At 40.2% G+C, this 23,721-nt stretch overlaps 1 protein-coding gene across 1 annotated transcript in view; it reads left to right on the forward strand.

Annotated features, from left to right (window-relative positions):
- The first annotated feature begins 15,049 nt into the window (after positions 1 to 15,049).
- The window catches only part of pitpnc1a (phosphatidylinositol transfer protein cytoplasmic 1a), a 46,672-nt gene continuing 38,000 nt past the window's right edge, over positions 15,050 to 23,721 (forward strand). The window contains exon 1 of the mRNA XM_023395225.2: positions 15,050 to 15,599. Coding sequence (XP_023250993.1) covers positions 15,552 to 15,599 — 48 coding nt within the window. The 5' untranslated portion in view covers positions 15,050 to 15,551. The remainder of the gene's footprint in view (positions 15,600 to 23,721) is intronic.

The raw sequence follows: 23,721 nt of genomic DNA on the forward strand, positions 1-23,721 counted from the left end.
CCATGTTTTTCTTTCCTCCAATCAAAACTACCTCTCTTCCTCTCTGACGCGCTGCCATTTTCTACCCTTCCTTGTCACCATGTCACTTTTTTTCAAGTCTCTCTCTCTCTCTCTACAGCCCACACTCCACTCCCTTTACTTCTTGTTCCCACTTCTTTCTCTCTCTCCCTCTCTCTCACACTCACACTCTCTCTCTCCCATTTACCTTCTCTTGAACAAGTTTTTTTCTTTCTTCAATTTCTTTTTCTATCTCACATCTTTGTTTTCTGACTTTTGTCTCTACTTTCTTCATTTTTATCTCTGCGTTTCTTTCTTGCCTGGCAACAGATTACGCTCCCCCATTCTCCTCTGTTTCTTTCATTAATCACTGTTTTCTTTCTTTTTCCCTCCACCATGTCGACTTCAATCTACTTTTTCCTCCTCTTCTTTTCCTCTGTTTCCTTTCCCCTCTCTGCTGCTTTCCTCTGAAGGCAGTGACAGTGAGCCATTGGTTCATCGCCACCTTCTTTTTATCTGCTTTTTCACCCCTTCTCCCCTGTTCCCGCCCTTCCTCCCTCCCTCTCTATCTTTCTGCTCCAGTGCTCTCTCAAGCAGGCACTCTGCTGTCTAATGACTTGGATCAGTGGTGACTGTTGAGAGGAGATAGACCTGTAATAAGGCAATCCAGCCCAGCACAAGAGTGCAACATGCTACCACTGTTTCCACTCTACACACTATACGCCGCACACTGTACTCTGGCCTGGAGGCAGAATGGAGGAAGAGGAGCTGACGGAGCATGGATGTGGAAACTAAATGTTGTCTGAGTAGAGAGTGCTTGACTAAATCACATGCGTTCACTACTGGAAATAAGAGAGGAAGAAGAGTGAATTCAACAAATGACGAAGAGAGAGAGAGTCTTCATTAATGTTGCTTTCAGGTCCACGTTCATGTAGCTTTTATTTAGGGTTGCACGATATGCGATATTGTGATTATTTTGGCAGCTATTGTGATATGTGATTTCAGGAATCTAGCAGTAGCGCATTCCTGCCTGGTTTAAAGTGGATTAAGCAATTAAATTAACAATTTTCATTTCACTGAGCACAAAGACTGCCATTACTGGGAATTATCATCTTGGGTTAATGTTTTTTATCATACAGGTCTACGTGACTTGACGTAACTTCCGTCACACTGCTACTTTGTAAAGTCACCTGAGTTATTGCCTCCGATGACTTTTTATTTGCATCTTTTTGAAGTAACCAAGAGTAATTTGATTATACACGACCACATGCCTCTTAACGCTGTGATCCATCCATACAATCACACCTGAAAAACGCATACATTCACGACCACATACACTGCCGGTGTCATGTACGCTGCGAGCAGGTATAAACAGGAAGCAGACTGTCTACTATGCAGTTAATTAGTTGCAGAAAATACTATGAATGTGGAACAGCAAAGGCAGTTCCAGCGTTAAAAAGCGGAATTTTAACTCCACAACAGCTGCTAGTAAAGACAACAAGGTCAGCAACGTTTATATTTCGTTATCCATGCTGCTTTCACCGCTGGTAGTCGGGGCCGATAAGACCCAATCAGGGAGGGGCCGTGTCATCTATGTCATCATTTCCAAATGTCTCTGTTTTAGGTGCTTTAAACACTCCCATGTAAACATAGCAAAAGAGATGGGGTTTAAAACTAAACTGTATTAGTGTGGATGTAGCTTTAATGTCTGCTGGTTGTCTGGCAACTGGTCCTAGCCATTGTATCAAACTTCTCATCCAACTCTCAGCAAGGAAGAGAATAAGCGTCTTTCCAGAAATCTCAAACTATTCCTTTAATGGCTTAATGATTCCAGACAGTGGTTCTGGTGTATGATGAGATGTATCCATGTGTATTCAGTGACACTTCAAACAGGTGACAATAACAATGCTCACTCATATATTATACATTCCACTCACAGTATTGAAAGGGAGGACTGGACAAAGCAGTGGAGAGAATGGAAGTTGTGATATCAGCAGCCTTAGAGTTCATAGGGTTTGAGTTGGTGTAAAATACACATTTCAACCACAAGAGCACATGCAGGTTCAAACGAACACTAGCAAATGAAGACACATACACACACACACACACACACACACACACACACACACACACACACACACACACACACACACACAACATGCAAACACAAACTAGGGTCTTGCTGCCATGGGCAACAAGCGTAGTCAAAACTCCCACTGTTTTTGTGAATTATTAATCCAAGTCTGTTTTCACAATCAATAGGGAAGAGAGGTGGAAAAAAAGGTCAGGCACTAACACACACACAGACACACATGCGCGCACACAGGAAATAATTGTTACGAATGATGAGCATGGAGGCGTTATTCTGTCCAGCCCTTGTGGAAAAATAAATTTGAGCACCGCCATTATGTTTTTTTCTGTTATGTAAGAGAAGAGCAGGAAGAGCAGAGACAGGAAGAGAAAAAAATGAATAGTGCTTACACTGACAAAGCCAGCACCGGGTAATCACACAGACAACAACATATTTTGGAAAAGTGTTTGTTGGGAGCTTTTGGCAAACAGCAACTTGCCTAGGCTTGTCTGTCTTTCATTTTGTTGTACCTGTTGTCATTTTCACTTTCTTTCTTTCTTTCTCTCTTTCGTTCTTTCTTTCTTTCTTTCTTTCTTTCTTTCTTTCTTTCACAAGGAGCTTTGATAATGTTGCTGTTTGTAGACAATAACAGGAGCTTGATATAAGTTTGCTTATAAACCTTCTGATAATACATGTTGTGGCTGAGCAAACTGCTGTTATATTATAGGACTGCATCATCAGACATAAAACAAAACTGTCCTGTCTCACTCTGTGCATCTTTTGTATTTGAAATTTACCACTTACGTCACTTCTGTTATCTAACTTGTGTTATGGCACATGATGCTAAGAGGCAGATGATAAGAGTTTAACATTTCCATGACAAAACTATAATGAGAATAAGCGAACATGTGCATCTCTTTCCCTCGCTGTGCTCAAACAGCAAAGGTAGGAACTTGAAGCAAAGGCCAGTGTGGCAGTGTGTGAACAGGCGTCTATCTGAGTCCTCATGCGATGCACGGTAAGAACATTTCACAGAAAATGTCCCTGTAAACTGCTTCATCTGCATTTTGTTTTGATAGTTAAGGGAGGCTGAGCTTATGGGCCATTCTGGCATTTGTTCTCATGGGGGTAAAAAAATATATGAGACATAACCAAGATGTTCCAAAAAAGCAAAAGAAACACACTGCATTCTCACCACTTACTCCGTTTAGATTAGAAAAAATGTGCAGTGCCGCACAGCTTATGGGCTAATTGTATCTTTGAATGACTCTGGCAGAACAACCATTTTCTCACTTGCTTGGTAAAAGCTCTCATCTCCATCATGCAGGCCTGTGACTCACTCATGGGCAACGTGGGAGGAGAGCACATAAGTACAGCCAAAGTTTTCTCAATCTTAATTTTAATTTTTCTCATTATACAGTATATACTTGCTCCTTGGTATGAGCTTCATAGTCACCATGGAGACTGCAAGAACGAGTGAGTGAGAGACAGAATCAGAGAGAGAGAGAGAGAGAGAAAGAGGGAGGGAAAGATCACGCTGTTTTGTTTCAGGGAGAAAAGGGCACAAAGGCCTTTCATGGTAGCTGAGCGACTCCTGGTTTCCCTCAAGAGGATGTCTCAAGTTGCTGGTCTGTGTGCAGAAGAATGTAATGCCTGCTGAACTTTCAGAATATTGAGCATCATCCATTTGCATTTGAGCCAATGAACAGAAGGAGAGAGTAGGAGAGATATTTCTCCCTCTCACATAGGTGCTCACCTCCGGTTTTACACAAAAGGGTAAAACAGGGTTAAACACGACACAGCGTCTTCTCTGTGCCCTCAGCTGATCAGAGCTTGTGTGTTGCTGGAACTGACACTGCCAGTCACTTATTGCTCTGTACTGATTCAGCTTGACATGCCCCCCCCCCCAACCTCCATCACGTGTCCCAAAGCTTCCTGTCTTACCACCAACGGGGTATGGAAACCATGGCCAAAGGGCATTTCCTCCAAAACAGGCGTAACTATTTCAGGGATGACAAAAGTTGTTACCTGTATGATGTCGAATAAAAAAATGTGAATGGGACTAATACTGTCTCACTGTTCCATCATGTTGCTCCATTCTGCTAGGCTGTCCATCCACCTATGATCAATGCTGGTTTGGCACCGGTTCTATTTTTACTTTGTATTTATTTGCATCAAATTTGTGCGTCATAGCTATCAGTTCTGTGTGTGTGTGTATGTGTGTGTGTGTGTGTCCAGCTGCTTATTTTACATGAATTTAATTCCATTTGACTCTACAAATGGCCTTTCTATTTACTGAATTATGGCATTTATACTACATGTACCAAGCTGAATTATACATTTAGCTAAGAACATCAGCTAGACAGAAGTATATGGTGATGGAAAGTACATCTAAACAAGTACTGTGTTTACATATGAATTTGAGGTCCTTGTACTTTACTTACTTACTTCCATTTTATGCCAATTTATACTTCTACACTGCTATTTCAGAGAGAAATATTGTGCTTTTTACCATTAACTATTCATCTGACATCTTAGTATTAACAGTCTAATATACATGATAATTTACTAGTCAGAAGGGCCAAGGACTACAATCTTTGATACATTAAGTAGCATGTTTACTTAAGTACACTTTTGAACGCAGGACTTTTATTTGTGATGGAGTATTTTTACATTTTTGTATTTTTAAGAACTGTAAAGTTTTTGAGTATTTGTTCCACCGCTGCAGGTATACTACAATTGCAAGGAATGACTTTGATGATGTTTGAATCCATCACACTTTAAAATTGTAGAGCTTTACAATTGTGGATGCTCAATGGACCACTTCCATTTAGAAACTAGAGCTCAACAATTTCAAGCTTTGTGTTACACATTCATAATTATTAGGATTGGTTTTGTGAGATATTGTTAGCAACTGAATTTTTGACACTGCTCACACATAGTTAAGATTATTCAGAAACAGCAACTGCAACTCCACGCAGGCCAGAGGGGTCCACTTCATACCTGACGACAGTGTTGAGCATCACACTAACGTCACCTCACCCTCACTTGCTTCCACCGTTTACATGAAATGACACAAAGTGCACCAAAACAGCCAAACTGAGACTGACGCAGATACAGGCAGACGTATGCAGCTACAGTACAAACACACACATCTGCTGAATGTCTTTGCACTGTCATCTATCACCCACTCTCATTACCTTCTACATAATCAAATTAAAGGATCGTTTTGTGTCCTACTCGGAGACGGGGCAAGCTGGCGTTCTGTAACAAATTAGACCTTTTCTGTTCCACTATACTTGTGGCGGTGGAAATTTCTAATCAGTTGTTGGGTGATGCATAGAGATGTGTAATTTTTCAGCCCATTATTTGTACTGCATGGAATTACACAAAGGATGAAGAAACAGACACATGTAACAGGCAGTGACAGTCACATTTGCCTGTGTCTGGGCTGCTGTGTGTGTATGAGTGTGTGTGTCACAAATCTCTAAGTACATGTTTCCAAATGTGACAGGCATGTATGATCACCTGCATGTCTGTGTGTGTGTCTGTGTGTGTGTGTATACAATATGTTTAATTGGAGTGGCACAGCAGAGGCGGAGCACATGAAGTGACTGGATGATTTCCATCCAATCAGTGGTGTTCCTCACGGGAGCGAGGCACCTACATTATTAATCCACTGCATTTAGGGCTGATGCAGGTGAGTGAGCCTGGCTATCAAAGACAACAAACCGTTTACAATGAGGAGATGGCTGCAGTGCAACCCACCACCACCATCACTGCCTCTCTGCCACCTCAATTCCATATGAGCAAATGTAATTTTGGAGGCAATTTGGAGAGCAGAGGAAAGATCAATAGTGCGTATCATCAATACACACATACACACACACACACACACACACACACACACACATATATATACACACATACACGTATTTCCTCATTTGAAAATCTGTTACTTGTAAGACTTAATATTTCATCATCTCTGGGTTTAATTGCAAATCAATCACAAAGTGAAAATTTACTCAAGACGAGGTAATTGAGGTTCAGGTAAAATGCAAAGCAATTGAGGTGCATTCACACAGTCACAGAGCAAAGATTGAAAAGGAAGATGAAAGAGGGGCAGCAAAGCACACAATATGAAGCTGAATTCATATTTATTTTGTCCTAGTGACAACAGTTACATCAACAATAACAAAAGGGTTCTTGCTGTACCTGAGTTTTAAACTTCAACACTACGTCCTGACAAACAGGAATTCAATCTCTGTCCAGACGAGCATTTTAGCTCCGTATCAAAAACGATATCTATCCATGCTAACACACCTGAAAACTCATACATATACATGACCATTCATGTACACTGGTCATGTGCGAGCCAGTATAAACAGGAAGCAGATTGTCTACTGTGCAGTTGATCAGTTGCAGAAAATACTGCAAACGATAAACTACAAAGGCAGTTGTAGCATTAAAAGGTATAATTTAACTGCACAACAGCTGCCAACAGAGACAACAAGGTCAGTAATGTTTGTGTTTCATTATCCATGTTGCTTTCACCACTGGTTGTCAAGGATGATATGACCCAATCATGGAGCGACGGTGTGTGTGTACGTCATCGTTTCCAAATGTCACGCAAATACAACTAAAACGGGGCCAGCACTGTTTCCAAAAGTCTCTGTTTTAGGTGCTCGAAAACTCCGGAGGCGTAAACGTAGCAAAAGAGATGCGTTTTAAAACTAAAACATAGTAGTGTGGATGTAGCCTAAGCGTTCATAAGTTCTCTTAACAAGAAGCAGGAGCTGTCTGAGCCTGAGCCTGAGCAGCTACAGGCAAGCTGTTAACAACAGTAATACTGGAGGAAGGAGCTCATCAATTCATGGTGTGTCTTTGTTCCCACTCCACAGGTGAGAGGGAGGGGGGTGGGGAGGTGTGTGTGTAGGTGTGTGTGTGTGTGTGTGTGTGTGTGTGTGTGTGTGTGTGTGTGTGTGTGATCACAGTCTAGACAGCACCTTAGAGCACCTCATATGATCTCATTAGCCTCCATCTAAAGGATCATTAACTCACCTTTCCCATTTCTTTCTCTCTCTAACCTGACTTGTTTGAACTCTTCCCACTACTGGCTTCTCATCCCTATTCTCTCCCTCAGTTCTTTCTCTTTTCTTTTTCATTCAGCTGCTTCCTGTTGTCTTGTCATTTTTATTCTCACTGCCATTTAAAAAGCAACTACAATAATGGTCACTTAAAGTGATAGTTGTGGTTGTTTGATGTAGGGTTGTGTGAGGTAGTCATGCATAGTCAGTGTATTATCTGCAATATATTTGGAGTAGCCTGCTACTAGTTCACACACTAGCTGACTGATGTGCTGCGTTTAAGAAAATATGTTTGTGGGTCTTACATTTGTATTTTTGACCGTTCTACAGAAGGTCAAAGTTAAACTACAACGTCATACTGCCAATGCAGTGAAATGCATATTTAAGTAAAAGGCACTTTGAAGGTCCACAAAAATTCAACTCAGCTCTGAGATGTTAGCACACCTCACCTTCTTTATCTCATGTCAGGATGTCTTTGTTGTCCTTATGGCTATTCGACCACTTGTCTCGACCTGTCCTTCAGACTGAGTTCAGAATGCATGAAATGTACCAAAGGATGTGTAAACAGGGATGACACAAAACTAGAAAGACAACATAAGCTTTCATCAAACCTTCAGGTGAATTTGAACTTCTTCCTTAACTAAATGTGTCGAGTAAGTCTTTGTTTATTCAACAGATTGTGACATGTTGCACTTTTTTTGAACGGTTCCAAACCAACTTTTCCACATCAAGGGACGGTGAAAACTATTTCATGATAATGATAACATTGTATTGAATTTTGCCATTTCCATTCTGCTTCTTTTATTTCTATACATTTTAATATTACAAGAAAAAAAAAGTGGATGGAAACCCCATCAATGGAGAGGAAAAGGCAAAGACACAAAGTGACAGAAACAGTCTGACTTCCTGAGCACACACCAAATAACACAGAGGATCTTTAAACCGACAACTTTTTAACATCTCCTACTCTGCAGTGATTGGCTGATGTATAGCAACAGCAGTGTCTCCATAGTGACATGGAGGCAGCAGCTTGGCTGTGAGCAGGGGATGATCAGCAGGCCTAAAATGCGCTGCGGTCACTGTGACGAAGCAAAAAACCATCACGTCTGTAAAAAAATTCTAGCACACACAGTCACAAACACATATAACATGTGCACATACTCACAAGAACACACACGTGCACAGGAGACAGCCGCATATGCACATATGTACACGTTTCACAGCAGTCTTCTCCCTTCATACATCACACCCTAATAGCTGTGATATTGAGCGGTTGTCATTTAATCTTCGAGGAGAAATGCAAGCTGAGCCCAGAGATGAAAAAAGATGCCAAATCTCTCACAGTGATATCTCTCCACTGGCAATAAGTTGAGATTTCATTATACATTATGCATCAGACAATCTTCTGCTCTAAATGAAATGTGCATGACACCTAGATGGCTGTCTGACCCACTAGATTGGGAAATGGGAAGTCTGAAATTACCTGGATAAAAAGACACATTACGGTACCTCGTTTATGGGATTGGTACATTTGCTGGTCCCGAAGAACCACCACTCCCTAGTGTTTGTGTTTTAGACCAGTGATAGGGAAAGCCTAGAAATGTATTGGATCTCAGTGTCTCCATGGAAACAGTCTTGACATGGAAGCGTCAATCACCGCTCTAAAAGGTTGCATCTGCATGATTGATAAAGGATGAGTGCAGATGTGGCGACAGAAGAGGGACATTTGTGAGCAATGTGTTAAAATCTCTCCTTCAATTTGCAAATGATCCACATTTGAAAGTGATAAAGGGTATTGCTACTTGATCCTGCCTTCTCATGCGTCTTGTTTTTTCTTCTTGTTGTGTTCTTCTGCTCCTTATGTAAAGTATTCATGGTAAATCAACACAGCCACCCTTCAGAAAACTTTTCAATTTTCCAAGTGCAGTTGATGTTATATTAATTTATAAATCCCTTGATTTTATAATCAGCTGCACTAGGGAAAAACAGACAATTATCCAGCTGCAGTCATCATAAGAATCTGCTTCTTGTGCTTTTGATTAGACATCCCTTAATCTCTATATTAATTAGAATGTGAATACTTTCAAATACCAATCAAAGTCCCTTCAGATTTCTGACAACATCAGGCCTCAGGGAGCAAGGAACAGGTGCTATTGCGGAAGGTGCTGTTTTGACAGTCCCAACACAGCAACAGAGACAGACACAGCAATTTATCTGCAGACAAACTTTGTCACCTCACCTCATAAAATCCCTCAAAGGTGTTCCGTCTTCAGATTGCTGTCAGTGTCACCGTTAATGTCATCTCTCAAATCTCAATTGCCACCTCACTGTGTGCATTTGACAGCCTTAGAGAGAGGAATACATGTACACAAGTTAGTGGTAGTTTGTTTGTTTGTGTGTGTGTGTGTGTGTGAGAGAGTGTCTCAGACTACATACAGCGTGGGATATGTGTGTATATGTGTGTCCATGAACATATCATATGCTGATGAGCAGCACTCCTCTCTATGTGTGAATCCCTGTGTTGAAAACACACACAGCTGAGAACAGCACCCTCCATGATGTCCAAATGATACTGTATGACATAATCAGCTCACACTCTCCAGCCAGTTCATCACTCCTCTCCTCTCACTAATGAACTGGCCTCCATTCACTGCTCTGCACAGGCCAGAGTCAGGCATTCATGGTGCCGAATGCCTGCTTCATAAATGACATGGCAACAAACACTATTGATCGTGTGTTGTCAACACAAGAGACATCCAAACTATAATCGTATAGGACTACACGCACATGCACGCACGCACGCACCACACACACACACACACACACACACACACACACACACACACACACACACACACACACACACACACAAAGATAGTACTCCAGCTATGCTGATTCAGAATTTCATTGTGGATTTCAAACAACAACAAAAAAATGTCAGAGTGCCATAATCATGAAGAACATGTTTGGTTGTGAGTGCTTAAAAACATTTTTTTCCAGCAACAGATTTTAGAAATTGTGGAGGTTTCATTGGTCAAGTAATGTACAATAGGTAATAAGCAAAGATTAAGCATTCAATTTCTGCTGCAGACATGTTTTTTTCCAGACTCTATCAAACAAGATTGATCATAAAAAATCTGAAAGCGATTGTGTGTCCATATGGGGTCAATAATTAAAGCCCGATAATATAAGCAAACAAGTTGATCAAAAAAAATGTGTCTCAGAACCTTTAAATGTGTAATAGCAACTCTTTTCACAGTATTTTTCTCAGTGAGAGAAAAATAAGATGAAAAGCAAGACAACCCACAGACAAACTTTACACCAAGTAACAGGAGGATCAAGGGTGTCACACTTTTGAGTTAACTAAACCTAAACCCTTGGTGTCCACACTGAACAATCCAATTTTCGACGATGGACTTTACATGGATTAAATCATGCTCTACTAGAGCGGTAAGAAATTCACACAAAGGAAGCCTAAAAGAGATCCTCTCCTCTCCCTACCTACTCACCGGGATGTAATGCAATCATTAAACTGGCCTGTGACACTCATCTAACACCAGTGTTTCCTTTGCCTGGCCGATGGCTCCGGTAAACTGTTTATTAATTTTGGCTCCAGCACAACCCCCACTATTGAACAAGCTGAGAAACAAGCTCCTCCACAGTAACAGTGGACTGACTGAACTGAGGGGTTAGGAAAGTGACAGTAAAGGCCAGCTAATGATGTTGAACGGCAAGAGGCGAACAAGCCAGGTTTCTTAGCAACAGTTTCTCCTCTCTGCCGACACTGGTACTGGCTATAATAAACAGATTTTGCCATGTGTGTTTGAGTGTCTGTGCGAGCAGATATGTGTGTCTGCCTAACTGTAGCAGGCGTCATCAGTTTGACAGGACAAATATCTTAGCATAATGTCATATTTTCCTTTAAATTCAATATCAATTACATATGATTTCTGTAGTCAACTTGCAGCAAGTCAGACCTGAAAATCACTGGCTGGTTTCTGTGCATGTGTGCGTGTGCGTGTAGCATCACACTCTCACCACACATGCAACTGAAACCATGCATACATACACACAGACCAATGAAACCGTGTGAACACCAGTGAAATAAGGCACAGGCACCACTGAAACCACACAAACCCATTCGTAAAACCCCACTGTTTGCACACATCAACCAAACCCAACAGTGAAAAACACACACACACACACACACACACACACACACACACACACACACACACACACACACACACACACACACACACACATACACAATCATCCAAAGCATACATCAAAATCCACCATGAACTACTTCAAGAAGCACAAGCTGAAGGTTCGGGAATGGCCCTCGACTTGAACATATCTTAAACACGCTGTACATTCAAGACAACCTAAAAATATCTCAGAACTTGCCAATTCTGCTAAAGGTGGGGTTACTCAGTACTGAGCACAAACTGTATACATGTTCATGAGATAAAAATTGACAGTGCATTCATATTTGAAAAAAGGCTAAATTATATTGTTAACGATTCACTAACTTTCATTTAAAATATCAACAAAATATTTTGTTTGCCCAGGGGTGCCCCAACTTTTACATACAAGTGCATACAAGTCATTAATTGCATTCAGCTGCTCAGTCCAGAGAACTTACACCATCAAATCATCTTTGTTGACATCAAACTTACTGTGAAAAGATTATGAAAGTTCCTGACAGCAGCTAAGAGCTCAGTTGTGCCTTTCTCCTCTCCTCTTATGGCTAAGCGAAAGGTATCGCAACTGTATGTGAGTGAGGTTGTTTGCTGTCATGTTTGCATTTGTGCTTTCATTAATGTTGGCACATACAGACCATCACATTTGTGTTTGTGAGTATTCTTGAATGTTTATATACTGTGCACATTATACACTAATAGTGCAAGAAATGTATTTCAGATACACAACACATGCAGGTGAATTGCACCCTCTTCAGTTGAGACACCATATCTTCTTTTTCCTTCCTTCACAACACAGAGGGAAAGGTCAGTCCACTGGTCTAATTTATGCAAAAAAATTATGAGAGGTAACTTGAATTATTTTCAATTTAGTTTTCATGAGCTGATAGCAGGAACAGGCAATATTCAAGCTACTGGTGTGAAAATCAAACTCCCTGTCATTTTGTTCATTATTTTAGGAAGAAAAAAAACTTTCAAAAGTCTTCTGTTATTAGGATAAAATTGTCTATTTTGGTTAAACAGCTATTAATCTGATTAATTGATTTCATTATTTGATTGTTTCACTGTCTTTACTGTACATGTATAGTAACATTGCACATCTCTTTTCAAGATCTTAGTATTGTGCAGAGACTTCCTATAGATTTTAAATCATTTTCGGCTGATACAGTCCAAATTACACTAAAAATAATAGGTGTCAAAATATACTCAGAGGCCATTAGATATACTAGCATTAAATATACCCATGTCATACCAAGACGGGAAAATTAATCTTTATTTTCACAGAGAAAAATATTGTTTTTAACTGCAAAAAAACAACATAACATAATATTAATGCAAAGCAGAATGTAATGTAGACCTTATAAACTAACTAATGTTACTATTTATTGTATTGTGCAGTCAATTGTCTAAGAATCAGAAAGCCTTATCTTGTGTGAAAATGAAAAGTGCTAATTTCTCAGTCTGAAGAGGGCTAAAAAATTTGAGATTCACCCTTGATATGTGTAATCTCCTTAAAATAAATTAAACACATAATTTATGTGATACAAACACTTGTCTGCCCTGCCTCTTCTCAATGAAATAAAGATCTCTGGTGACATCTACCATCTGAAACCAGTACTGCATATGATATTTTATGCTCTGTTTACAAATGCCCTGAGACGAACAAAACACAATAATAAAAGTTTAATAAGAAATATGACTGTTGCATCTACCGCCATAAATCTGTACGTCTTACTCAGTCACAAACTGCAGGTCCGTAGGAGCATAATGATTCAGAGGAATCATTTTCCTCTGAAACAATAACAAAGACAAATGCCTGCTCAATAATACTATCTAAAACATTAAAGTAGTTTAGTTAATGAAATTGTAGGCTATCAAATTAACTTATTAGTAACAAATTTGACTAAAGCAGACAGGCCGCAGTTTAAACAGTGTCTGCATGGTGACAGGTTGCTAGGTAACGCACTAAACAGTTGAGCCTGCTAAGACTAAAAGAAACAATAAAAAGTGAAGATAAAGTGAAGATTAAAAGGAAAAACTATACACCTCCTGGTATGTGCCCCACACAGCTCCGACAGAATCAAGAATATATTGGCATGTTAGCTCGCTAACTACTAGCATTGACAGCTACGCTACGTTAATGATAATTAACCCAGAGGAGTAAAAATTGTAGCTCATTAGGCAAATAGCAGTGAATTAGCTGACTAAAGAGCTAAACATGCATGGGAAGCCTTTATAATATTTTTATAAGCTGCAGCTAACTGCTTTGTCACTGTTTCTAAATTATTTGTTAAGAACAACTTTTGGGTTGCCAGGTTGCTTCTTGTGTTTATCCTCCTCCTAACAAAACTGAAGAGTTTGACCTCTGACCTTCTGGAAAAGAGCTGCAGAGCATATGGATCAGAATGTTAAATACAACGCCTTAAAATATATAACTGCAGAATCAGATTATTATCAAAAACATTTTTTAATAAGTTATTGACATTTGCAATTACATATGGCTTTCTAACATTTGCTGCTGCCTCATTAGAAAGTGAGAAACTAATGACATTTTATTAATGCCTTGTTGACATATAACTGCAGACTCAATGTTCATCACCCTTTATTAATGACTTACAGTAATGACAACAACTTTCTGATAACTCAAATCAAACAACAGACTTATTAGAAAATGAAAGCCGTTATTGATGACTTTACCAAAGTATACTAATGACTCAGTACTTTCCCAACCTGGCAACCTGAGAGCTCTTGTCAGTGGCATATCGCTAATCTATAAAGAATATGTAAACAATTCATTAACTTCGGTTTTGTTTTAAAATTATATTTCTAGCAGTGAACGAATTTTTATTCAAGCAGGAGAAACTTTAAATCTTGGCTGAATTTCAGAACCACGGTCAGCTCCAATTCAGCACCAAGGTCAGATCTACAGCTGTGATCAGTCCTAGGTCACAACCGCGGCGCTACGAGCACAACGTGGCAAAAGACTTCACGATGTCGTATAGACCTAGCCTATATGTTAAACTGTATAAAGATCTTCTGTATTATCTATAATACATATAGCCTATTTTGTAGAAACATCCGTAGTTTCTCATAAGTCAAATAAAAGGTTCTGTTTAAATGATAATATGTTAATAATAAACAGAGGGGAACAAAAACAAAAAGCTTCAGGTGCGTAATTATGAAACACAGTTACGCAATGCTGCACAGCGTTGTCACATTTCATCAGCTTTCTCCTACCAATGTTTTGTGACATAGGTGCTACATTATCCCACATGTTAAAAGTCGCTTAACGTTTCTGTTTTCACGTTGGTTGTGGTCCAGCTTCTGTTTTGAAATCCTTGAGACCCTAAAGCAGTTTGTCTAACGCTGCCTGTGTGGAGCAAGCTTGTCTTAAATAACCAGAACAAAAAAAAAAAACACACGCAGGACTTCCGGTTATGTTTTAAAAAAATAAGATGAGTGTTTGGTGCAAACGCTAATACTGAATCAAATGAATCAATATGATTCCGACTAATGAGCTGTAATACACCATTACCATTATTTAGCCTATACTTGTTATACAGAAGATCACTACTTGCGTGATGTTTTATAGTGATGCTTCTAAGACGACGGTGAAATCCTCTTATTTCCTGTGCAATGCTGCCTTTCTTTCACGCATTAGAGGCAGTGGCTTCACACGGCTGCGCATCCCTGGTCAGAGCTGTCAAGAAAACTCAAAGGCGCAGGAGAAACGCTGATATACTGCTTTCAAGTGAAAACGGTTTGAACGAAGAGTGTTTATGTCTGAGGAGCCAGGGGAACGACTAAAGGTTCAGTCCGTGTCCGGGACGCGAGCGGCTTGTTGTTGAAAGCGACTTATTTTGGAGTTTGGTGTCATTTCTTTACACTTTCTACACTGCAGACGTTATCCAGAGGCAAAACTCCGGCTGTTGGAGTAGTTTAGAAAACTGAAGGATTATTTTTGCCCCGGGGAGACTCTCTTGTAGCCTACTTCGGACTTGGTGTGTGTTGAGACTGTCGTAGGCATAGCGGAGCCGCTGCAGGAGGTGTTGCTGATGCAGAAGTGAGGATCCCGTTTCACTTAACAGATGATTTAATTTAAATGACTGATTTGCAGGCTCGCACCCAAGACTGAAGTCCGAAAGCCTACTACATCTTCCTCTGTGTTGCCATCATCTTTGTGCGAGGACTATGTTGATGAAGGAGTACCGCATCTGCATGCCTCTCACAGTGGAGGAGGTAGGTGAAGTTTTCTTGGTTTTCGGGATGTTTTGAATCCGCTGTCTGCCGATTGTCTACTCTTCAATTGCAAATCCGTGACTGACAACCACAGAGTTGCCGTTTTTTTCAATAATCGGTGCCACAATTTTCACTGTGAAATCAATCAATATAATTCCGACTAATGAGCTGCAATACACCATTACAATCATTTAGCCTATACTTGTTATACAGAGTATAGTTTTCGCTATGGCACCGATTATTGAAAAGTTTTCGGTGATGCGCTTGTCATTCTGCAATAAGGGACACGTTGAACGCACGAGGTGCGGTCAGGCAGCCACCACGCGGTGGAGCTGCTGTTGTCTCTCTTTCAGCCCACTGTTATATGTTCAAGGGGAGTAAGACAGACTGTGCACAGCAGCAGAGCGAGCCCGTGTGAATATTATACTGTAGGTAATGAAGGACAAATCGTGCATCTATTTTACCCTGAGTGTTTGGATTGTGATCGTACGCTCTGTGAGTGGTTAAGAGTGATGTGTGTAGATACTACAGATACACATTGCTTTCGTCCTCTGCTCACAGCTTTTATTCCGTTTCTTCTCTTCCAAACACTCCTGCATTTTTATTATTCCACAGTCACATTTTATGAGAACAGAAGCGCTGCTACCTATGCACTCCTTATTTTTGGAATTGAGGCTTATGCAACTGCTGCATGCACTCTACGTCCCTCTGTTTCTGAGTTAAGTTACTAAAATTTAGATTTGATGCACATTTCGGATCGGCTTTCATTTGTAAGAGAAACATTCACACACTGCGTTTGTATTTGGAGATGGGTAGAGTGAAAGACAGAATGAGGGAGAAGAACATCTCCTGGCTGAAGTTCCCCTCAGGTCACAGTGACACAGAGACAGTTTCAGGATCAAGTCATGCTGCAGTTCTTTGACATTTTAGGATGCAAATAAGATATTTCTTGAACATTCAGTGCTCAGCTCCCTTTTGCTTGTATTTATTTGATTTTGGCTTGATCCCGCTCCTGTCTCCCTCTCATCTGCTCTATTAGTGTTACCTTTTTATTTCGAGACATTCATTTCATGAACGGACACCAATGTTTAGTGGTTATACTTTTTTAAACATTGGTGTTACTTGATGTCTTAAGAGGGTGTAACAGATTTTGTAGCAGGGGCTGCATTTACTTTCCCTCCTGCTGTAAAGGCAGACAGTCTTCATTCCAGGGTTACCTGAACCTAAACAACAGATGTTCCAGCTCAAGTGTTTTATTGAGTTTAACTGTGTCATAAAAGGTTTTACACACCATTTAACCCAGTTTATGATGTGACTTTAGATGCCATGCCACTTACTTACCATAGTAGTTCATCATTGCTGTGATTAAATTGTATCATAGCCAGCTGGGCTGTTTGTAAAGATACAGTCTGTCTCTGAGGTCAAGCAAAGGCCATATTATTGTTCTTGGGTTGGGATAGGATGAAGTTGGAGTTATCTGTACTTTTGATCGAAGAGCTGACTAGAGCAGCTTCTGCTGAACTCTAATGATCCTTATGTTACTGAATCATCCTGCTCAGGACCCTGAAGTCGTTTCTGTGAGTTTCATGTTTATAATTACCAGGATGCTGCTTTGTCACATCTTGTCCTAAAACTGATTGGATCCTCTATTTTGCTTCGCTCCAGCGGTGATGGAAGACAGTGTTGTCCTCTGTGGCCAGCTAAAGGCTATCACATCTGTTGTTGTGATGATAATAATCGGGCCCCACCCAATCTATTGATGTCATTGATTTGACAAATGATTATTTGTAATCTATTCATTTTCGCAGCATGCCAGTAATTGCCCACACACACAAAGACAAATAAATCACACAGTGATCATCAGTATTTCGTGTGTGTGTGTGTGTGTGTGTGTGTGTGTGTGTGTGTGTGTGTGTGTTTGTGTGTGTAAGAGACATATGATCTCAGAAGCATTTAAATATGTCAACTCAACTGGAGATGACAAAACAGTAAATGTGAGTGGATGGATCTCTCTGGCTGCAGGTAGAAAATGATTTTCTTATACAGACATAAAGTAAAATGAAAACAATTTACTACTCTTTCCTAAAATTGAAGCATCCGCAACCAATCGAATCTTTCACTGGTGCCGTCATCTGGACTAAATGACATATTGTACTTCCATGTACTCCTATAAAAATGGGATACATGATAGAACATAACTTCATCTCAGAGTGAGTATACTGTATTTTTCCTCGGATTCATGATGAGTAATGAATTGTTTAGTGCTTTGGTGTCCTGGTTATATTTTATACACTGCTTATGCAACCCATCATAGGAGTCACAAAGGAGAATCTCCTTGAATAGCATTACAGCATGAGGGGACCAGGCTCCTCTTCAGATACGTGCGAGTGTGTAACTGAAGTGGACAGCTTTTCTGCACGAAGATGCCTGAATTTTATCGTCAACAGCATTAAACAGGCCTCTAAGGAGACTGTCATCTTCAAATGGTGATTAAGTTCGAGCACAGCGGAGAGAAAAGATTGGAGACACTGTCCTGATGATCTTGTCACGGCATAAGTGCGATTCAGTTGACTAGTACATAAAATATTGATTTAAAATATAGCTGTGGCACTTGTTTCTTTCCTATCATGCAACAAATATGCAGTGATCTTCACAATCTCTGTTTTGTTGCAGAGACGTTTCTGTTAATACTGTGCAGAACGTTTCTGTGGTTTATCTTTGAGATTCAGGGCAGGTATGGCGACTGAGCTACATTATCTATCCAGTAAACTGAAAGCCTAATTTGGTTTTGTCAAAGTGTCTGTGTTATGCTGTTGGTAAACTGTGGCCAAGCTGATTGGGCCTAATTCACCAATATCTTCTTAAGTATTTTCTTAAAGTCGTTCTTAAGAAAGTTCTTAAAAAAACTCTACGATAGATTCATGAATGTGTTTTTAAACAGCAGAATTGTGCGCACCTGTGTTCTTAGATTGATGAATGCCAATTTCAATAATATAATAGGCCCATTATATAACTGTAGAACCAAGGAAAACGCAATTACCACTTATTTTGCTCAAACATGTCAGCACTCAAATGTGCTGAAGAGTATATGTAGATTCTGTTCTTACCTAAGAACAAATCCCAAATAAGAAAACATTGGTGATTGTCAGAATCTTCGTAAAAGGTGCGTAAGTGGGTTTTAAGGAGGAATTTCTGGTGAATGGTTGGAGAGTGACGCCCATTGTTCTCGGTGTCTCAGTTGTTCTGTTTGCACATTGATAAACCTGTCACTGATCAGAAAACATTTCAGTCTCTCTAACAGAATGAATGAGAGGGGCTAGAGGATGTATCTGTCACAGTGTAACAGGATAGGCGCAAACCCTTTCAACAAATGCTGACATCCTTTGTGATCATGTCAGTCATCTTGAAGCCACAGGAGGAAAACAAAAGTCTGCCAGAAAAAATAATTCACTGTCACATCTTTCTCTCACTGTGTCACATTTCCTTTTTAGCCAGAAAAAAAATGTTTTCAAGTTAAGATGGACAAAATTAAGAAATTGAAAAAAGGATGAAAAATCTATAAATCCGAAATAATTTTTAGTTTTTACTCAGTTTTTTCTCTGGATCCTCCTTGCACTGATAATACCAAGCATCTAACAACCTTCCATGTCCTACTGCAGTATCAAAGATGGACACCTGTTTTTCGATTAAGGTGACATCAACCAGTCAGTGTAAGGCCAGTCTCTGGGGGGTTCCATATGTTTGTTTGTGTTCCTGCATACCGAGATGCCCCACGGCACATTCAGGCCCAGACCCAAGAACTTGTTTACGTCCCCAGAGTGGAGGCTCTGTGCTCTGACTACTGAGAAGCCTGTTCCTTCGTTGTTCCCCAAGGAGCTCGTAGCTCAGCCAGACAGTGACCTGGCTCACACACACCAGATGGAGAGAAACATGCTCACTCAGATAATCTGCCAGACGTCAAACGATGAGCCAGGGAGAGAGAGAGTGAGGGAGTGAGAGAGAGAGAGGGAGAGTGAAAGAGAGAGAGAGAGTGCATGTGTGTTGAGAAAGTGATTGATCACTTTGGGTAACTGTCTGAGTCTGCCTAAGTCAGCATGATTTTGTTGTGGCCACTGTAATTGTTTTGCAGCTAGCTGATACTCTGAAGCATTTGTATCTGTATGCACGGAGCAGGCTACACAAATATTAGGGCAGTTTTCATTCCAACACTGTGACTAATAATCTAATAATTTAATATACAAAATACACTATATTCATTGTGAACAAGACGTGGTTTTGCAGCCCTGCACGCCCCCATCCCCAACCCCCCACTGAGCTCAACACGCTCAAAAGGTTCAACTTTATGCAAATATCCACTTATGCAGTGCGAGCAACAGCCGGGCAAGACAAAACTGAAGCACAGTGAATGCACACTAAACAAAATGGAGTTGAAGCTCATAATCGCAGCCTCAGACTTCCTAATTCTCTACAACGTGTGTTTAATAAGTTACTGGGATATAAAAAAGAAAAACGACTAGTGGAAACAAATTGCCAATGAATGGTATCTTTTCTATCATGCAATCAAAAAGGCATATTTAACAAAATGCAAATCAGAGTCCAATATATCTGTCAAGTGTTGTCTTCAAATTTATTGTTTTTATTCCACATATTTTTTTCTAATATGCCTCAAAGCTGGTGTTCTGTGAACTAGTTTTCCCACAAGGAAAAATTACTATTGTTATCTAATATCTTCAGTATGCACTGTAGCTACACTTCAGTAGATACAGTTATAAAAGCTTCACCCTGACATTAATTTTGAGTTTACACTGAGCAGAGCTTTCACTATAGCTAAACAATTACCATACAGATTATTCTGCAATTAATTAACCATTCACTGGTTAAAGAATGGAGAGTGTCTTTTCCTGCACCTGAACAGCAGTTGAATAACTCTGACTGCTTGCTTGATCAGCTCCTGAGTAATGAGCTCTTGAGCGTGGGTTCAAGGGACAGCGACATCATCTTTGCTCTGTTAAAAAGACAGGAGAAGCGTCTGTCTCCCATTGTCTTTTAATAATGGCAGTCTAAATCAGAATGGAGTTTAATTACACATTCAGTCAGTGCTAGTGTTGAAGCTACTGTATCTCCAGATCTCTGAAAACCACTTCTGATACTACCTCTCCATGATGTGGAAGAGCGTCATAAGAAAAATGTCAAAGTAACAGACCCATCACCCATCATAGTTCAGCACTTCGAGTCAGCTGTTGTAAGATACAAATATTTTTTTGGAACCATATGTGACCTGCTCAGTGAGTGCTGATGCAGAGTATACGCCACTCCCTTGCTGATTCCCATTGGATTTAGCTTTATGTTTTCCAATCACAGGTTGTATTAGTTTCTTTCTCTGTTGGACTGGGTTCAATTGTCTATAGTCAGTGTGCGCTTTTAACAACAGTCGATTCTATATGGCGTTTTTACGTCTCACCACTGGTTATTGCTGATAGTGATCAGTCATTTCCCTACCTGCAGTCTATCTGGTTATTTATTTGCATACCATTACTTGAATTGCTTCCATTTGCCTGACTTCTGTGATTATCCAGCTGCCAGCCTGCTGTCTCATAGGACAACAATGAATGAGTTCCCACTGTGAGGATAATTGAAACCCTGGTGGTATTCTCAAGGTTGCACTTGCACACTTTGTCTCAGACTATGGCTACTCTATAAAAGCTAATTTTCTGCACTTCTCCAGCTGAGAACCTTTCTTTCAGAGTTTGGTTGCATCATTCTTGGGGTCTTGCAACACCAACATTACATTCATCATTGCATTTAATTGTGGTTGGCAGATCTTTTGGGGAACAATGGGCAATTTCAGGCAATCCATGCAATATGTCTCCAGATTGCTATAAAAAAATGTATAATTTTAATACATGACTGTGTTTGTGTTTGCGTGTTTTGTGATCCTCCGTTGAGTTGGTGGGCTGGGGGTTTCAGATTTTTGGTGCGCTGGATGAGTGAAGCAGTGGCACCACAGAAGTTATACAGCAGAGTGAGAGCTGGAAATACAGTTGCATACTCGATGCCTACATATACTGTGTTTGTGTCTTTGGTCTGCCTGGCACTTGATATAGATCTGTCTCTATGTTTCTCTCTCTTTCTCTCACTTCACATTTTAACCAGCAGACTTTTTACAATTCCAGATTTTTCAACTACACAGTTAAGGAGAACATTACAGATTTAATAGGCAATAACAGCTTTTTCTGACTTCACCTGTAAATGGTTTGTGTGGGAATACAATGCAGAAGTAGAAGAACTGATTGCACACAAGGATCCCCAGACTCTAACCTCAACCTTCCAAATCACATTCTAGTAATCCTAAATATAACTTGGTGGAATAAATCACCTACAGTGCAGAATAGACATGCCTGATATACCCAATGTTGAAAGCCTCAGTTTCACATAGATATAAGGCAGGCAGAATAAAGTTTTCAAGACAATTCACTGAGATTGTGTGGCAAGGTTACATGCTGGAACAAACAAGCAGGCAGAAATGTCCCAACAGCAATGGCTACGTAGCAACATTAATGATCTGGTAAACATAGAAGGTCAACAGTTTTCTGTTTATAGTAGAGAGCTGAGGACTAAATTAAGAGCAGTGCAGCAACAGTTGGTCCGGTGACTGGAGGTTGTGGGAACAGGGGTGACAAATGGACAGGTGAGAAATGAAAGAGTCCTGAGGGGCAGAGAGAGAGTCCGTGCCTTTGTCTCCATGACACAAGCAAAGCATTTAAACATGTGATTTAGCCTAGCTGGATACAAAGAAGCCTTTAATATTGACTTGAACTCAGTGGACATAGTGCATGTTTATTAATTTAAGGTGCACAGTTGATAAAGGGTAGACACAAAGGCAGGTGAGGTGGGAAGAGTGAAAGTCAAACATAGCGATTAACAGGGTGATATTGCAGAGGCAAAGAGAATAGAAATCCAAACAAAGACACAACTGGCACTTTAAGAACCTTTGAAATTTGACAAATTATCCCGAGCCAAAGAAGAATATTTATATATACCAAAGCAATGTATTATTTTTAGATCTTTATCTTTTGCCCTTTATCTTTTTATATCTACATGTGTAGCCGCTTGAAAGTGTAGAGAGGGAGACTCAAACAGACAAAGTGGATGATAACACTACATGACGCCTATCCATCCACACATCCTACCTACATACCCTTCAACAGAGGACTAGATAATGGAGGACTATGATGTTATGTTGGAACAAATAAATAACTGTTAAATAAATGACAAGCAGATCACCAAGGAGATAAACCAGGTGAAGAAACTAATGAAAAACACATTAGCGATAAGCAGCGAACAGCGGTGCTTACAACAGCAGTGCGTAGATGGTCTTTGGGTTCTGGTATATACTTGAATAACACAGCTAAGTGCAGTTTTTTGCAATGAAACACGACCCTTGTTCCATCCGATGTCAATGAATCACTGATGCGTTTACCTGAAAATGAACTGAAATCTCTCATTACGTCAGCGACTCAGCCCGTGTCATGCCAAAGGCTGACATCTGTTGCGCCCTGTTGCTGCTGCCTCTGGCTGTTTGTGTGAAAATCCATACATCGCAGCGCTGAGCTTCAAACAGAGGTTGCGCAGCATTAGAGAAAGCAATTTTAAATAGTCCTTTGCACACATATACACACCACTTGCACACATTGTAGCTTCATAAGAACCTGGGTACATCGCTTTTAATTCCAGGAAATCGCAGCCTCATTGATGTATTGCTGTATCTAGTGGAATGAGTCACCTGCAGAACGTGGCTGAAAAAGATTAATAGACTAATTAATTCAGATCAGCTCTGCATACTTTGCTCATGCCTCTGCTATGATCTGCCCCCATAGGACACTGTATATTTGGACTCTGATTTTTTTATTATTTCAAATTATTTACCCTGTAGGTCTTTTGGATGTTTCACTTGTCTGCACCACCCTGATGTATTTCCAATTACCCTTGCCTCCCTTATGTATTTAAGTCCCTGTCTTTCCCTGTGTCTTTGTCAGTTCATCTGCTGTGTTTCCCAGGTGTTCCCCCGTGCTTCTCTTCAGTCTCTCTGAAGTTTCCTCGTTCTCCTGTTCCAGAGTTTGGC

The sequence above is a fragment of the Seriola lalandi genome, unplaced genomic scaffold (assembly GCF_002814215.2).
Source record: "Seriola lalandi dorsalis isolate HSWRI2012SDOR001 ecotype SW California unplaced genomic scaffold, Sedor1 jcf7180002054958, whole genome shotgun sequence".
Classification (NCBI taxonomy): domain Eukaryota; kingdom Metazoa; phylum Chordata; class Actinopteri; order Carangiformes; family Carangidae; genus Seriola; species Seriola lalandi.